General features: G+C 40.8%; 1 protein-coding gene across 4 annotated transcripts; it reads right to left on the reverse strand.

Moving 5' to 3' along the window:
• Positions 1-259: 259 nt before the first annotated feature.
• On the reverse strand, positions 260-14,261 carry LOC122873443 (E3 ubiquitin/ISG15 ligase TRIM25-like). 4 transcript variants are annotated; one of them, XM_044190139.1, is made up of 9 exons: positions 13,013-14,261; positions 11,600-11,695; positions 9,662-9,742; positions 8,720-8,872; positions 7,121-7,280; positions 6,857-6,895; positions 6,141-6,221; positions 4,741-4,815; positions 260-3,421 (listed from the first exon to the last, which is right to left on the reverse strand). In XM_044190139.1, exons 1-9 carry the CDS (start codon positions 13,598-13,600, stop codon positions 2,868-2,870), a joined length of 1,827 nt encoding a protein of 608 aa, XP_044046074.1. In that variant the 5' UTR covers positions 13,601-14,261; the 3' UTR covers positions 260-2,867. The 4 variants fall into 4 exon arrangements, with proteins under 4 accessions (XP_044046074.1, XP_044046073.1, XP_044046076.1 ...); XM_044190138.1 differs by having other exon boundaries at positions 4,741-4,818; positions 13,013-14,260; XM_044190141.1 differs by lacking the exon at positions 6,141-6,221 and having other exon boundaries at positions 13,013-14,260.
• Between the last annotated feature and the right edge of the window lie 3,436 nt (positions 14,262-17,697).

Below are 17,697 nucleotides of genomic sequence, written 5' to 3' on the forward strand. Positions count from 1 at the left end.
ATATATTTTGTCATTTTCCTTAAATAGGGGTTGAATTACCATAAGATTGAAAATTAATGGAAAAAATAAAGATATACATTTTTTTGGCAATAGATAAAATGTTAACTGTTTGCAGTACGTACAAAAATCAACAATCAATCACTGGATATAAACTACCATAACTTAGTGCATAACAAAGGCAGTATTTACCTGTGTAAACAACTCCTCTTGGATAAATCCTTGTTAATGTGTACTAATGTTTCCACTTCACAATATAAAATAGCCTCCATGGATCAGTTTATTGCAAGCCAAGGTGGAATGAACTCATCTTGGAAAAAGCAACACTCAGATAATTACAACATATTTTACAGTCACATTAAGGAACAATAACTGAAGCACAGTGAGTATACAGGTGGAGATGCTACAAATAAAATTGTACAAACCAGCATGGACAGTTCAGTTCATGTTACAGTCCTGCAGCTTGTGGAATAATGCACTTCATGGCAAAAAAAAGTGTTTCTTACTTTGGACTGACCTGCCAGATTAAGATACGGTTATAAAAAATATAATTTTCCAGATTTGCTTGTTTTGAATTGGAACCATCAAGGTATTGTAAAGCATAGATGGAATACCTTTTAGGTTTTCTGTTAGTAATATGTATATGTTTCTGTTACTATTGTTTTAATGAAGCTCTTATATTTTTAGACTATTTTTGAACATACCCTCGAAAAAATGATTCTATGTACCTGTGTAATGTTGTTGTGTCTTTGGAATTAAAATAGTTTATCTTTGTGTGACATTTCCATTTCACAAATAATTTGGTTTAAAAGGCCTCACACAGTGCTCGGTCAAGTGATCCTAATTCTCTGGAATAACACCATTCAAAAACAAAACTTAAATGAGGCATACAAAAACAACGCCATAATCCTAGAAAACATTAGAAAGCTACAGTATGGCATCCATTCAGATGGAAGGTGAGGTCACTCGCACACTTGGAAATTGCGTTGCAAGTGGGTCCTTGTCCCTTGTAATGCTACAGTCAAACTGTTTCCACAAGGAAACAGGAAACAGGGGAAGCAGTTGAAGATCTTGTTCTGATGTTTTCTCTTATTTCACACCCATCTGACGTTCTCTTGTGACTGAATTGATATGAGGTAATAATAAGATTGTACTGGATTAGATATGATTGTATTTGAGATACTAATAGGATTGGATTTGGAAGCATGCAAAGTACATGTCTGATAAACATAATTAACCAATCTTGCAGTGACAATAAGTGTATTTTAAATCATTCACCATAGGTCGCCAAATTATTGCCAGGTTGTGGTGGTTTGTGTGGCGTGCCTGACACAGCATTAGCATAGTGGAGACAACCATGGAAACGATGGTGTGTACATGTGCCTTTTCAAGCATCACTTTAAAATATGTAATCATATATTGTTACTGAATATTAGTTATATACTGACACAGATATGATAGTACTCGGGAAATAAATGTCATTAACAGAAATTTGAAATTGAGAATGAAGACCTGCAATGCCTTAAATGAATAGTTTGACATTTTGGGAATTCTGCCTTGCTTCGCTTTTTTGCCAAGAGTTAGAGGAAAAGATCTATACCACTCTCACGTTTGTACAGTAAATATGAAGCCATCGCCAGCAGCTGGTTAGCTTAGCTTAACACAGAGACTGGAAACAGAGGGAACCAGCTAGCTTGGCTCTGTCCAAAGGTAACAAAATCTGGCTACCAGCACCTCTGTGTGTACAACTACACTTTTTTTTTTTCTGGTTTCTGTACAGACTAAACAAACAAGGTAAATTAGCTGAGCTTTAGAGGTGCTGAGAGTGGTTTCAATCTTATCCTTATCATCTTAACTCTCTGGAAGAAAGGGAATAAGCATATTTCCCAAATATCAAACTATTCCTATAATTTATGGTATTCTACTTTAAAGACCTGCAATGTGGTGTACACAAAAACTCACCCACATAAAAGAAAAATTACCTCAAAAAACGGCTTTAAAAAAAACCCCATGACATACATGACCCAAAGAAAACCATTTGCTACAATATGGCCTTTAATTTGTCTAAATCTGAAGCTGAGGTCACTTTTGCAGGTAACATTGTCATTATGAAAACTACGTGAGGTTTCTCATGTCACACGGCAGTGAAGTTGATACAGAAAAATCTCTTGCTGTGGGTATTCAAGTAGTCGTAGTCGCCTTTTTCACGATAGACACTTTGACATGTCACTGTAGGAAAAGCACAGGTGGTTATTTATTGAACTTAGTTTCTAGTATGTTTTAAATAGAATAATTGACGGCACCAGGTCGAGACATAATGGACTAAGAATTTCATTGCACTGATAACTTGTTTATTTCTGCATATGACAATAAAGCCTTTGAAATAATACAATTAATCATGGCTGAAAATTCCATTTAGCTGTTTCCGTATTTTGCATGCTGGCTCACTGTCACACTGTCATGGCTTACTTGGACACTTGAAATAGAGCAGAGCCAGTGTTAATGTTATTAGTAACACCTGTGCTTTTCCTACTATGACAAGTCATAATGTACACTGTGAAAAATGCATATTATGAAAATTTCCACTATAGTGTGTGCTATACAGCAATCCAAAAGAGTGTTTTACAATTGAATGTTTTGTAAAATTATAAAAATTTGTCAAGAGAGACACTTACAGAGACTATGCAAAAAGACATGTATGGAAAAAAAAAGTGTTTGATTCCTGACTGTGATGCTTCATCCTGATGTTGTTGCTTCTGCCCCAGCAACCTCTTCAGTAATATTTTTTAGTGTTTATATTCATAAGCAGAGTGAACAGCCCTTTCCTGCAGTATTTAAATGAAGGGTCCTGGAAGAGGAGGAGGGCAAGGTTAGGTTGGGTTTCCATTGCCTCCCTCATGGGGGCAGATGAGCAGGGTGGAGTCTAGGTCCAGGCGGAAGGCCGGGTACAGCGGCTGAGAGAATGGGCAACGAAAGGTGTGCAGGAGCACCACCGTGTCTGACACGCTGTAGAAGGACAACGCTCCTTTCTGGCGTTCCAGGAACACGCCGATTCTGGGGCAGGGCGGTGCAGCCACCGTGGTCTTGCGGTTGTCATGCCAGGCAGCATATCCAGCGTGTGTACACCTCAGCCGCCAAGAGTTCTCGTTGCGCCCCAGCAGGCAAGGTTTTCCTCCACCTTTGCGTCCGATACCTCGGTAGGTGACACCGATGTCGACCCATCCCCCGCCCCTCCACTCCACCTCCCAGTAGTTAGCGCCACCAAACTGGCCCTCCCTGCACAGGACCTGGGCCACTGAATCAAAGCGCTGGGGGTGAGGGGGGTAGGATTGGGGCTCCTCGCCACAGTGGGCACCCTGGGGTCCCTCCAGGAGAACCAGAGTAGGGTGGGCTGTATCAGTGTCCAAGGACAGACGACATGAAACTGGAGGCAAGGAAACCGAGAAGAAAGAGATGAGTTTAAGAGGCAGGAGTTGAGATTTTTACAGCCCCAAACAAAATGACCGTGAAACTCTGCAAGAGAGACTGACGGGTTGTTGATTAATAGACAGGGAGTTCCCCAAAGTTCGGAGTAGAACAGCCAGATTGGAAAAGTAGCCATGCAGGGATTTTTGTGCGGGCATAAACACGTTTATGAAAAATTTAAAAACTTTTGTTAATTAGATAGCTAGACGTTTACAAAAGAAGCAATTTAAAGATGTAGCCTTGGACTTTGGAAACACACTAGCGGAATGGCTCTATGGATGGTAACTTAGAAATATCTCCACAAATATTGGATGGATTGCCATGAAATTTCATGGTACCTAGAGGATGAATCCTACTGACTTTGGTGATCCCCTGACTTTCCCTCTAGCGCCACCGTGAGGCTGACAGTTTTTTTGTGAAATGTGTCAACAACTATTGGATGGGTTGTCATGACGTGGTACAGACATTCATGTTCCCCTAAGGATAAACTGTGATAACTTTGATGAGCCCTAACGTCTCATCTAGCACCACCATCAGGTCCAAATTTATATTTGTCCAATTCTTTGGTTTATGACCACATACCTGCAAAACTAATGACAGAAACAGGATCAGTGAACTTAAAATTGTTTTTGTCCTTCATGCTTAGGGTGACCCAGACTTGGCTGAAATCAATAATGTTGCAGACATTACAATCCCTGACCTCAAACATATTTCTTTCCTGTGTCTCCTCTCTACTCTGCCACTCAACAGTTTTCAGAGTTGAGTTGGACACAGCCGGACCAACAGATGTTAAGCTGCCCAGTGTTTCAGTTGACATTTTGGCACAGAGGGGATAAATGACACATACGGACTAAATCCTCCTCTGACCAAAAGAATTATTAATGCCTAACAAGGTGATGGTACGCTGTCATCTTGTCAGCTGGCTTGTTTCTGTCGGGACACCGGTCTTAATGACGGACCTGGATGTCATAAATACAGTATGATTGCCATCCATCATTGATGGGGATCCAGACTGGGCTCTCAGATTTCCCAGCAGGACTCTCATTATCTGTAGAACTAGAAGCACGGAGAGAAGAAAGAAAACGATGGAAAAAGACGAGGAAAGAGGGTCAAAGAAAGAGAGGAGGAAGAGAGAGAGAGAGCAAGATGGGGAATGATATGCAGGATGGTCATACTGAATGGGTGCACCAGAGAGAGAGAAGTGATGCAGAGAGGAAGAGGGGGAAAAAGAAAGGAGAGTTGGAAGTAGAGGGGATGGAGGATAGACATGGTACTTACACCTGAGGAAAACTGCCCTCATCCTCTGATCAGCCGGGTGCAGAGACAAAGAGGACAGAGGGAACGACACCGGCACTGCTGATAAGGAACACATGAGCGAAAGACACAGAGAAACTGGTATTTAATACTTTTGGCCATATTATGGAAATAAACGGAATGGAATAAACAAATTGAATAGGAGTGAGAGTGGCAAAGAGGGAGACTGAAACAAAAGACAAGAAGTGAAATAAAAAGTGAGAAAAAGAGAATGAAAAGAGAGCATGAGCGAGACGGAAATGAAGAAAAATACGTACAAAATATGTATGATTGGCAAAACAGGAAGGAACAAGCACAGTTCCAGTCAGAGAACCCACACAGACAGAAGTGCCTGGGAAATAATGAGCCAGAAATTCAAAAGATCTGATTCATTTTTCAATAATGACATGTTAACAAACAAACCTTACCAAGCATTTGTGCATGTAGCATTAGTACCAAATAATAAAGTCACTACATGTAGAACTTTTATGTGAGTAGCATCTTTTAAATCATTTTAGATTTTGTTTGTGGAAAAAATTGGTGCTGTTTATGTGTTGCTTTTAGCTCATTCATCTCCTGTTCTTGAAACTACCACCAGATGGAACCAAAGTATGGAATTTTTAAATTTCTACACATAGTGGCTTTATCATTAAAGGAATAGTTCAGCATTTTGGGAAATACGCTTATTCGCTGTCTTGCTGAGAGTTAGACGATAAGATCAACAGAGTTAGGTATTAGTTAGGGCCGCTGGTTCTGGAAGTGTTTTTCCACATTCTGTATTCCCATTTCAAATTTTTATTAAATCGATATCCTCAATGTTACCTAACACAGAGACATGGAACTCTCCTGGATGATGTAACGATACTATAGGTTTATGTTATGGCCACCATTCTGAATTATTTCAACTTCATTTCTGAAAAAAATCATGTTTTGTCGGTCAGTTGGGCACGGTGCAAGGTCTGAATACTACAGTACATGTACTATGTACAAAAGCTTTGATTGTTTTTATGGAAGAAGCAGATATTTTCTAACAGAGTCCTTAATGTTTTGTACTGATGATTTAGTTTAGTTTAGTTGAGTTTCATGTCCATCCTTGCTGTAAAAGTGCTGCAACTGTGAGTCACGTAATATTGTCTATGGGAAAAACAAATGGGACTTTTACTTTCGGAACCAGGGGCGCCCAAAATAACTCTTCCAACTTCCCAACTTCCCACTCTATACCACTCTAATAGCGGTCTGTTCAATATGAAGCTGGGGCCAGGGAACAGTTAGCTTAGCTTAGCATTAAACTAAGCTAACATAGATTAGTTAGCAAGCTAATAAAGCCAAAATCAGCTGGTCAGTTCACCAAAAATGACCAAAAATCCCCACATTTTTCCACTTACCCCCAGTGGTATGTTGCCCTGCTGATAGTGCTGGTTGTATATGCTGCGGTTTGGAGTTCTCCGCACTGAGATTTCTGCCACCTCCCCAATACAAGGGATATGAATGGTATTTGATATATTTTTTTAAACACTCTTCAATACCAATAATAACAAAACGAAACAACAAAACAGTTTTGTCCCAGTTAGTCAGGAAAATCCACAGAGTGGAAACTGTGAAGAGTTTTCATTGAGAACTATTTTCTGCCAAGTTATGACAGTCATAACCACATCAAAGCTTTTGGAAATAGATGTTGCTGTCTGCCTTAATATAATACGGCCAAAGTGAAAAGTTTTCAGCTATCTCACTGTTTCTAGCCTCGTTCAGTCATATAACCTTGTATTGCAAATAGCTAGGTCCAGCGCAGCTTCTGTGGCTGTCAGTGAAATACTTACATAGTTGGACTGACTTGATTGATTGATTCCAATTAAACTAAACTGATTAGAACAGAGCAGCACTGGATACGAGCCAGCGTGTGTTGTATCAGACATCGCTCTGTCCTCTTCAGCATGAATAATTAACATGTCCACTCTCTCTTGCAGTGTTAAATGTCATGTCAAAACCTGCAGCCTGGTAAAAATGGGTCACCTCAGACCTGACACTGACACAGAGAGTGTGTGTGTGTGTGTGTGTGTGTGTGTGTGTGTGTGCGTTTGTGTATCATGTTTCTTATGCTTACCTTTTACACACTCTCCACCAGACACGTAGTTCTCATTAACTGGAAGAGAAACGTAATCATATTATGAAACTGAGCGCACATTTGGCCGTTTGTATACTCAAATCTACTTTATGCTAAACCTTTGTAATATTTAAAATACTCAAACTTTACATTTGCACTAGGAGCGAGTGTCTGCTCGTTTGAGTATTTAGTATATTTATTAGTATTCAGTACAGCACATCATCCTTATTGACCGTCTTCCTGGCTGTAGGTCATCGGCTGTACCTGCGCGGCTGATCTTGTCCACCTCCTCCCTGCAGACCTCCTCCATGCGGGTGCGGAGGTGGCACAGCACTCTCCTGGCGCCGCTGAAAGCCTCTGTGGGCAGCTTGAGGGCTCTGGCGTGCCGACTGGTGGTGAGAGGGACGCACAGCAGAGGAGCCGCCTGGGCCGATAAAGAGAGAGAGTGGAAAATACTGCCTGGCACAGCATCTACAGCCCCCCCCCCACCTCCTTAATTCCTTGTACAACTCAATTAGCACTTAAGCAGGTGCTGTCTTTTTCCACTGGTCACTGCTGACTCATTCTCTCCTCCCATCCATTCTTTCTCCTCCATCATTCATCTACAAACTAATCTCTCTAGGCATTTCTTAGTACGCACTCTGGAGAGTTCTTGTGGCCTCCAGGATGCATTTGATGTAATGGGTGAATATCAAATGCAAGAATTGCTAATGTGCAGTGGTGGAAGAAGTGCTCAGATGTAAAAGTTCAATACCAATGTACAAATACTCCATTACGAGTCCTGCATTCAAAATCCTACTCAAGTAAAAGTACAGAAGTATTATCATCTGAAGTTCTTAAAGTATCAAGTCCTAATTTTGCCGATTTGTGACCGATATACCATTATATCTGTATTATATATTATATATGTATATTATTAGATTGTTAATACTGATGCATCAATGCATAAGTAGCATTTTACAGTAGCTGGTTGAGGTGAAGCTATTTTTGACTACTTTATAATACAGTCAGGTAGTTTAGTCCAGTTGTTCCCAACCTAGGGGTCGGGCCCCTCCAAAGGGTCACAAGATAAGTCTGAGGGGTCGTGAGATGATTCATGGGAATGGGTAGGAAAAAACAATGTTGTGATTGATTTTTTTTTTTTTACTTTTCTCTAATCTTGAAATATTGGATAATTTGATAATGAAACCATCTGAGACGTTTAGAGAAAAGAGGGTAAATGTCTCTTTGATGGAACTGTTAACAACTCTGTGACATTTGAAACATGACAAGGGCTCCCAACTAGACACTGTTTTTTGTAAGGGATCACAAGCCACAAAGGTTGGGAGCCACAGGTTTAATATTTAACAATGGATTGTATTTAATAAGCATATATATGTTTTTTTTTTGTGTTAAATCTTAATTTGAAAAGTAACTGTTAAAAGTAGCTGTTAATTTATCAATTTCCCCTCCATAATCAGCTCTTTTAGACCAGTAATTCTTCAGATGGAGTCGAAACCAAGTTCATGTCTGTCCACTAACCTCCCAAAACACTGACCTCACCAACAAATTAGCTTACTTTAGAACTTGAATTAATGAAATGAACTTTGTTTGATTTGACTTTAGAACTGATATTATACGAAGTTCACTGTGGATTTATTGGATGGTAGCGAATAAGAGTGAAATGTGTGTCTGCAGATTGACTACAAACAACGCCAATTTCTTTGGAATTTTGTTTTCTGATATATATGTATAAATAATCAGATTTACCTTATGTCTGCTTCCTGTCCACCATCTCAAAATCTCTTTCGCGCCCCTGGGTTGATACTCTCTATTGTTTCCCATTGCATCCCCCATAATATCCTCCCTCGTTCTCCACCTCACCTGTATGAAATGGGCGTTGTCCTCAGTTTGCAGAAGCCGACTGATCTCCTCGTCTCTCCTCCTCAGCTCCTCCAGGTCTTTCTCCAGCATCTCCATGTCTCGTTCGGCCCTCCCAACCACCGCTCGCTCCTTCGCCTCCAGCCTGGCTCGAACCTACGGCACACAAGTAGATGTTGATGATCCAAAGTCAGTACCATGAGTGTAGCGTGTCCAAGTCAGAATCAAACCATTCTGACCTACAGAAATAATGCATAAGACTGTAAAAAGAACTGTTTAGCGCTACACATAGCTGTGTATCTGATGGTTCTACAAACTTCAGGGAAGATAATGACCGGATTTTCATTTAGGGGTGTACTGATCCTTTTAAAGCAAAGTTTTAGTATACTATGGTTAAAATGCCACTTTGGAGTCCTCCCAAGGACAGAAATGTGGGTCATATACTTAAAGTTGTGGTAACTACAAGGAAAGATCACATTAATCTTGCTGCAACACCGTCATCATCAACTCACACACAGATGCCACTTTCTGTCACTGTATGTGGATTTAGATGTCGGTTGCTCATTATTGCCAGTATTGCCGGTCTGGCCTGCTGACCTCGTACCACTGCGTTTATTAAGTAATGCCTTTACTCTTTGAGATGATTAGCTGTGGAACACCTCTTCTTCTCAACAACTACAGCTCCCATTAACCTCCTCAGATCTGTTGAAGTGTATTACTTGTGCTACTTTTACAAGCTACTGCTACGATTTATACTTTGTCTAAAAGCAGGACTACAATTAATGGAACTATTTTAACTTCTGCTTCTAAGGCTACTTTAGCTGCTCTTCTGACTACTGCTGTTCCTACTGGTTTCTGAGAGAATCTTTGCTATTATTACTATCACTCCAACTGTTATAACTATTGGTAACATTATAGCTAATATGTCTAGTTGCTGCTCCTCACCTCTGCCTTGGTTTTCTCCAGGCGGAGTGCCATGTCTGCAAACAGAGCTTCGCTGTCCTCCAAAACAGCCGACGCTGACACCTGAAACACACACACACACACACACATACACACACACACAAGAGTAGTTAGAGTAGAACAAAGTAAATACTTAAAGACACCATGAAGCAGAGAATTCAAACATCTAGGAAACTGTCACTGAAACTGTGAATCTTTAATGGCAACCTCATCTGCCAAACTCTCTACAGAAACAAACTAAACAAAAAAGCAACAAAGCCTCAGTTCAGTAATTTCAGGTAGCTGTGGTCAGGAATGAACCTGCGCCATCCAAGCAGTGGACAAGATGACAAACTGATATCCAACATCTAATAAAAAGGCCAATTTCAGTCTTAGTGAGCCAATACAGTGGTTTTCCAAGAAGCTAGAGCAGCCACACGCTGGATGAATGGAGACAATGCTAAGGGGAGGGAGAAGAAAAGGCTTTCCTGGAAGACTGAGGGAGTGGCATAAAAATTGGAACTTAAATTAGCTTTGCAGTGGAAACTGATACAACAGCTCCTGTGAGGCGGAGTGACTGTGTGTGTGTGTGAGTGAGAGATGAGAGAGAGGCGAGTGTGTGAGCCTGATGTTAGAGGGGAGGCTGTGTGTGTTGTGCCTGGACAGTTGGGTAAATGTCAAGTCAAGTCTTGATTAATTATGCAACCCTTCTATGTAATCTCATGTGCTTTACATAGCGCATACCATTATACACTGCTATCGTACTGCATCATATTAGGGCTGCATAACTGGCATGAATTACTTTGCTCAATGTTGAAATCACAATCATGAGAGCAAAATACTTGTATTGTACTTGGAGAGAAAACTGTCGTCAGTCTCATATGGTTCTTAATCAACCTATTACATAACTGTAATTTGATTTAATATGATTTAAATGCACAAATCAATCAATATCTTTCACAAGAGAATACTGTGATTTGCTAAAAATAAATATAAAGAACCATGTTAGGGAAGAAGAGAATGGTTAAAAATGAACAAATTGGTCAGACAGTAAGGCTCCTGTGGATCAGGAGCGCTTGATTTAATGCACCAGAGCAGGGACGCTAAATGCAAAACGCCAATATTGCATCCAAGTGTAACTCGTTTAACAGAATGCCTTAAAGAGATTACAGACTGGATGTGTAACAACTATTTGAAATTAAATGAGGAGTTACTGGTGCTGATTCTAAAAGACGCAACATTCTAAGTGGACTCTGGCAAAGCAGGCTCAGTGTGTCTATGAGTGTCCTCATAGACAATGATTTGAACATTAGTATGCATATTGATCTCCTTAGTAAGACTGCCTTTTTTCACCTCAGAAATATTGCAAAAGTCACACCATATGTTGCCCTTTCTGATGTAAAACAATTCATTCATGCATTGGCCTTTCGTTTGTCTATATGTTCTTATATACAATTTGATGTAAAGCACTTTGAGCTACATTGTATGTATGGAAGGGGCGATACAAATAAACATTATTATCATTATCATTAATCAAGTTTAATTTGCTGCGGAGACCAAACAATCGCTATTACATGGCATACACAGACTATACAGTATATTACACAAACTATATAAGAATAAAGTCACTCCAATCAATGACAGAGGCATGTTTTCACTGTTCCATGCTGTCTTTCGGAGGTGTTGATTACAACAGTTAGCATGTTCCAGGAATATTCTACGTGCACCAGCTGATTTCTCAGTAAAATCAATTAAGCTGATATCACAGGCCTAAACAGTGGTGTTAACACTTGGGATTCACACCTTTACATAAATAATTAGTTCTTGGAAGCTTTCAGACCTATGATGTCTTCCTGTATGCCATTAGGTAAAAACTAGATTACCAAAGAAGAAGAGTGATCACCCTGTCTCTCTCTCTGTGTGTGTGTGTGTGTGTGTCACCTTGAGGGACTCCAAGTTTTGTTGAAACTCCTCCAACTCTCTCTCTCCACTCCGTGTCCTCCCCTGAACCATCCTCTGAGACTCCTGGAGCTGGAGCTGACAGACACACAGACAATTATTGGACAGAGGTAGCCATTCAGGGTATTTGGGAGGAACATTTTCACTACAATCTCTTGAGTTAATGCTTGTCCATTTGGTGAAAGCTGTGGTGATTTTGTTAGTCACCTATAGTGACTACCAAAATCACCATTTTCTGCTAAGAAATAACATAATTATTAAAAAATACTGTACGCACCATCTAGAACATTAACTTCATGATTATAGATTAAACATGGTAAAAAGTGTCTGAACCGTTTTGATTATTTTTTTTAATTGACTCTAATTTTTTTTTACTTTTGCTGCTGTTTGATTAAATCTTGATTTGACACATCAGCCTGAAAAGGCTACGAGACACAATTTTATATGATTTAACCTTTTTTGTGAAATCACCTCAGCCTACTTCTGCTGTAAGTGGCCTGACAGTGCAATACACTGAAGATTTATTCGCCACCTATGAGACATCAAGGTCTCTCCTGTGTTCTGGCACCGGCCTGTCAGGCTGCAATTAATCCCCCTCCAGTTTTCTTCAATCCAAATGATAATGGCAAAGTTTACTTTATTTCTTTTTTGTTGTTTGGACCCTTTAGACACACACTGCCCAGTAGCTACATGTGAACTATAGGGCTTTTAAACAAAAGTCAAATTGACTCAGAAGCAGCTCATTAGCTGGAGAGAATTTTTGGGAATCAAAACAAATCTGACACAAGTTCAGCACGATGTACTTTACTTTGTCTGGTTCAAAACATATGAAGAAAAAGCTGAATATGAGTCAGTTATATTTATCAATCAACGCCCCTCTTCTTACACCTATAAACCTTTAGAATTTCTGGTTGTCAGATCATGACAGAAATTTGGTTTGACATGATAGCAGATAAACATTAATTTACTAGATTAGATCAAATTAATTTATTGGCCATGTCAGTTTCTTGAAGGAAGTTATTTTGGGAAGTAATACACAATGTAAGTAATACAGGGCAGCAGGTTGAGAGCAGGGTTTGTTGTTATACATATCTTTATGGAAACCACAGAGAAAACATTTGACAACCTCTCCTCTAAGAGCCCTACATGTTAGGCTCAGAGATTTTGCCATTTGAGACTTAGGGAAACTCTTGGAGGTTTTTCAAATGCAAAGAGTTTGGGAGCGTTTGCTCGAAATGAAATGTATCTGTGACATTAAAACAATTGTTTACAAATAATTTAAAAGAACTCAGGGTCAGATTTTGGAGCCTTCCTCTACTAGAGAGACTTCGGGAACCAATAGTAGGTTATAAACGTAGTTTCTGGGAGTCCCAAATCTGTAATATATTATGAAACCTGTCTCCTGGCTCTCTGGGCGTCCACATTGTGCACTTCCTCCTGGTCCGCCTCGCACAGCGGGCAGTCCCCGCTCCACTCCACCTCGGAGCCGCTCCCCGCGGGCTCCAGACCCAGGCGGTGCTGGGCGCACAGCCGCTCCGCCAAACACTCCACCGCGGACACCAGCTTGTGCCGCCGCAGCGTGCCAACCTCCCGGTGCGGCAGGACGTGGAGCTCGCAGAAGGACGCCAGGCAAACCAGGCACGACTTGAGCGCCCTCAGCTTGCTCTCCGCCGGGCAGAAGTCGCACGGCACTTCACCGACTCCCCCCAGGTAAAGCTCCGGCGCCGTGACCATCTCGCTCAGCTTGAGTTTGTCGACGACCTCGGCGAGCACCGTGTTCCTCCGCAGCACCGGCCGAGGGCTGAACGTCTCCCGGCACTGGGGGCAGCTGTACTGGCCCGAATCCGCCTGGTCCCAGTAGTTGTTGATACACGACATGCAGTAGGTGTGTCCACAGGGGGTGGACACAGGGTCCTTCAGGATGTCCAGGCAGACGGGACACCTGAACTGACTCTCCGTCACCGAGATGTTCGCCTGGGCCATCTCTGCGGTGGGATCGCCTCTGATCCGCCTGTTGATGAAGAAGAAGCTTCCGCTGCCTCCACCGGTGTGTTGTTGTGAAGGGGCGGGGTCAGGATCAGGTTACAGGAATAGCCCTTCCGCAGTGTCTTCCAGCCCATGGCCCATCGTTGTATATGCAAATTTCTGCCCTCATTTTTTCTTGCAGGCATGTGAAGGCTTTAAAGGATCAGTTCGCCCAAATTACAAAGAACACATTTTCTCCCAGATAGTTTTGGTTTTATTTGTCCAGTTTTTCAATATGTCTCATTAGGCCTATACAGCTTCATGTGATCTGAGTGCAAAGCACTTTGTAAGGACTTTTTAAAATTGGTAACATTTTTAAAACTTTAAAATCTGTTATGATAATATTAAAGGAGAACACACATACCAAAAAACTCTTCCACGGGTCTCAATTTAATTAAATTTTTTAATTCCTAATTATTTTCTTCTTCCCTTTCTTTTTAATTTTTCAGTTCAACTTGGTCACCTTGAGGACTTAGTTTGTGGTGTTTTAAAAAAAAAGTGCATTATATTGTAAGATGTTTGTGTTACTTTGCTCCTACAAATTAAGGTATATGTTGATACACTATCTGATTTATGTGTTGTATGAGTTTTTTTTTCATATTAAAGGTCTTATGTCTCTTCATTTTAATTTTACTCTTCCCTTTACGCCAAATACAAGTCTTTAAATAGATGTCTTAAATACACAATTGTACCTTATGTACCTGATCACAGTGGTTCATTTTGAAGAAGCAAGCCATGCTGTATACAAATGTTTAACTGCTTTAAAAATAACATCCTCACACTGAAAGAGGAGCAGAAATATTGTAATCTGATAGCAAACACAGAATAAGTGAAGAGCTACAACAGCCTCTCACTGGATTCCCAACGCCATCCTAATGAAACATGACAGCAACACTGACTTTATTTAATCCCGTTTAAAAATGTCGTCTGGGCCTCAGAGAATGTGAGAGAGGGAGGATGGGTGAATGCTCCATTATACACAACTACGAGTAATATTGAAATGTGAGTGAATGAGGAAATGGCATCTAAGACAAACAAAAGATGTATTATTGTCACTTAATGGAGATGATTTAACCTTGCATCATTGCCTAAATTTTATCCTGTGAAGTCACTTTTGCACAGAGAAGGTTGGACTAAAATATGAAGCCTCAAGTGTGAAATAAAAAGTTTACCTTAAAGAGAAAATAACGGATATGCACTCACATGTTAAATCATTAAATATTGTTCAGTGTCTCAGAGCTGGATGCTGTGGATGTGAATGTGGTCACATGGACCCACAGTGGCAACATGCTGCATTTCCTCCGAGCATTTGGGAATGAAAAACAAGGCCACTTGCCAGCATCGACAAGAATGAATTGACTTCCCCTGCACGGAGGGCTGCTCATGCAAATCAGAGATATTGTTTATCACTACACGGTACAACAAAGTCATACTTAATTTGTTGAAGCTATAAAATGAATTTAAATGAGACTGTTTTCCTGCAGCATCAGATGCAGATTTTTGATGCAACTCTTGACTTCAGCCCGATCACTTTCATTTTAGTATGCTACTGCTGAGAGCAACCTTTACAGCAGCATAAATGCAACAGTCCTACAGTTTGGTTTGCAGTAGGGACAATAAACTGTTCATGATGTATATATTAAATCCATCAATAAGTTCTGTTTTCACACACAGTATTCTTATTGTTGCATATTATACGCTTGTGTGAAGAAAAGTTGTTTGCAAATCAAAGACTAAGCCAACTGTTTATAGAAAGCTGAAAGCCCTAAAGTTGTTCTATCACCTCCACAGGGTGATATTGTGAGAATGCATAGTTGTGCACAGTCTGAGAGCATGCAAGAGTTTATAGCGCCCTCTGCTGACCAGTTCCTATAGCACAAATTACTTCTCACTTGTCACTGCTATAAAGAATACAGGAAAACCTCCACAGTGTTTTTTCAAATTAGTGTATGCATTAGTTTTCTTAACCACTTATGGGCCACATTCAGTCATATCCATTTATTATACATTTGTATTATTCTGAACCACAATTCCCACGTAAATGCTGTAATTGGACATCTGGAATATCTCAAACAGAAACACCATGACCACTAATTTAGTGACAGTGGACTAATAATAAAAGGTTTCACCTGATGAAACCATCACGTATTGATGATTTTCCAGGTGAGGAATACAGCTGTCAGTGTTTTCCAATTAAAATTTTACTTCCTAAGATTAATGGGATATTACAACGTGAATCATTTTTTAGGGTGGGTTTCCCGTTAAAGCTTCACTGATTAAAGGAACACTCCACCCTCTATGGGAAGGTGTAGGATCAGGCTTTTGGAGCACGGCACCTTAACAGGGCATACAAGTCAGCATATCTTGGCCTCTGAGGCATACATTTTTAAAAAATCAGTTGCAAGTCCCCCAGCTTTTTTGACGTGCGATACAAAATTGTGGAAAGACCTCTTAAATTTGAATTTTAAATATGTAACCACCTGCCAAATAAAAGTGCTTCATTTTTTTAACTGCTCTTGCTTGTCTCACCAAGCTGAGAATTTACAAAATTTGAGTTGTTACTTATGAATGTTATGCGAGTTATATGATGTCTCCTGTCGTCTCTGATGTGTTCTGTCATTCTGCACCAGCTCTGCGAATTGAATTTCAGCAGCAGTTCAGTGGGAGATTGAAGGTTAAGAGGGGGATTTTCAGCTACTTAAGCTTTGCTCTGACTGAGCCACACACACACACACACACACACACACACACACACACACACACACACACACACACACACACACACACACAGGTCACTTTACCTGCCGGTGGAGTTAAGTGGTTTCCTCTGTGAGGTTTAGGTTGTCAGTGGGACCCAGGATTAGTGCTCCATGTCTCCTTAAATGCACCGATACTTTTACAAAATGATTTCTAGCACGTAAAACGAAGACAGTAATAACACTTAGAAATAGGAACCCCTGTATTTTACAAATGATGTGCTTCACACATAAAGTCCCCCTCCACTCAGAAATATGCGTCTTGTTACTACAGATGGATGTTTTGGCTTCGCTGTGCAGAATGATGTATGTGCAGAGATTGACACTACGAGGCTGTTTTCACATTCATCTGCTGAAAGTGGAAAGTTTCTCTGTGCTCATAGAAAATCTGATTTTAAGGGGTGGGCCTATGAGCATGATTTGTGACATCATAAATAGTTTGGAAGCCCAATTATATTTAGTTTGGCTTATTAGACAGTAAAATGCACTAAAATCAACTATATCCCTTGATCTTATGACTTCCTCACTTGTGTATATGTCATGTTTCTTCAATCCCAGTTCTTGAGTGCAGTCCAAGTCCCTGTCTGATTCAGAGCTCAGAGCAGGCGGACAGACAAAGCCGTGAAAGGGGGTCTGGTCCCTCGACTCCCCTGGCCCTTTGTTCAAAGTGGGGCTGTGATGTACTCGCTGTTTTAGAAAGGGCCCTTTTCAGCTAGGCCGTAAGGTGATCCTGGGCCTTTCCTAGCCAGGGTGTGCCCCGGGCGTCTCTGGTTTACCTGCGGGACCAGGAGGGGTGGGGTGGGATGGGCTGGTCCTCCCTGGGCCAGGTAGTAGTGGAGAGGGTGGAGAAGAGGAAAGCAGCTGGTCAGTGGAAGAGGGAGAGAGAGAGAGACCTAGAGAAGGGAGGGTGGGGATGGAGGGATGGATGTAAGGCGAGAACGCTGAGAAAGGACAAATAAACAAAGGTGGCGATGAGGGTCTGAGGTGAATTAATTGTAACAGGCTCTTTGGCTCTTTGGTGACAGTCTCTAGAGACAGCAGCACAGGGAACAGTAGACAGTGAATACAATACTGGACTACTATAGACCAGCTTAGAGAGACCTACAGCTCTTTAATAGTCAAATGTAGATGAAGTGGCATCATGTCAATATGTTCCCACAGCAGGTAAAATGAAATTTGATTGCAAGGATTTGTTTTAATTATTCTAAAACATCAACACTAAACATTGGATTAGATTAGATAGATATGTGTGCAGATGTTCAACAATCATACAGGGAGACATAGTAGATGCAGCACAGG

The sequence above is a fragment of the Siniperca chuatsi genome, linkage group LG3 (genome assembly GCF_020085105.1).
Source record: "Siniperca chuatsi isolate FFG_IHB_CAS linkage group LG3, ASM2008510v1, whole genome shotgun sequence".
Classification (NCBI taxonomy): Eukaryota; Metazoa; Chordata; class Actinopteri; order Centrarchiformes; family Sinipercidae; genus Siniperca; species Siniperca chuatsi.

Excerpts from the sequence above, each read along its gene's own strand:
- LOC122873443 (XM_044190138.1), bottom strand. The coding sequence starts at position 13,600 with ATGGCCCAGGCGAACATCTCGGTGACGGAGAGTCAGTTCAGGTGTCCC. Across the intron at positions 11,696-13,012 it reads CCCAGAGAGCCAGGAGACAG|CTCCAGCTCCAGGAGTCTCA; the intron begins GTTTCATAATAT and ends TGTGTCTGTCAG. Across the intron at positions 6,896-7,120 it reads GGACAAGATCAGCCGCGCAG|TTAATGAGAACTACGTGTCT; the intron begins GTACAGCCGATG and ends TTTCTCTTCCAG.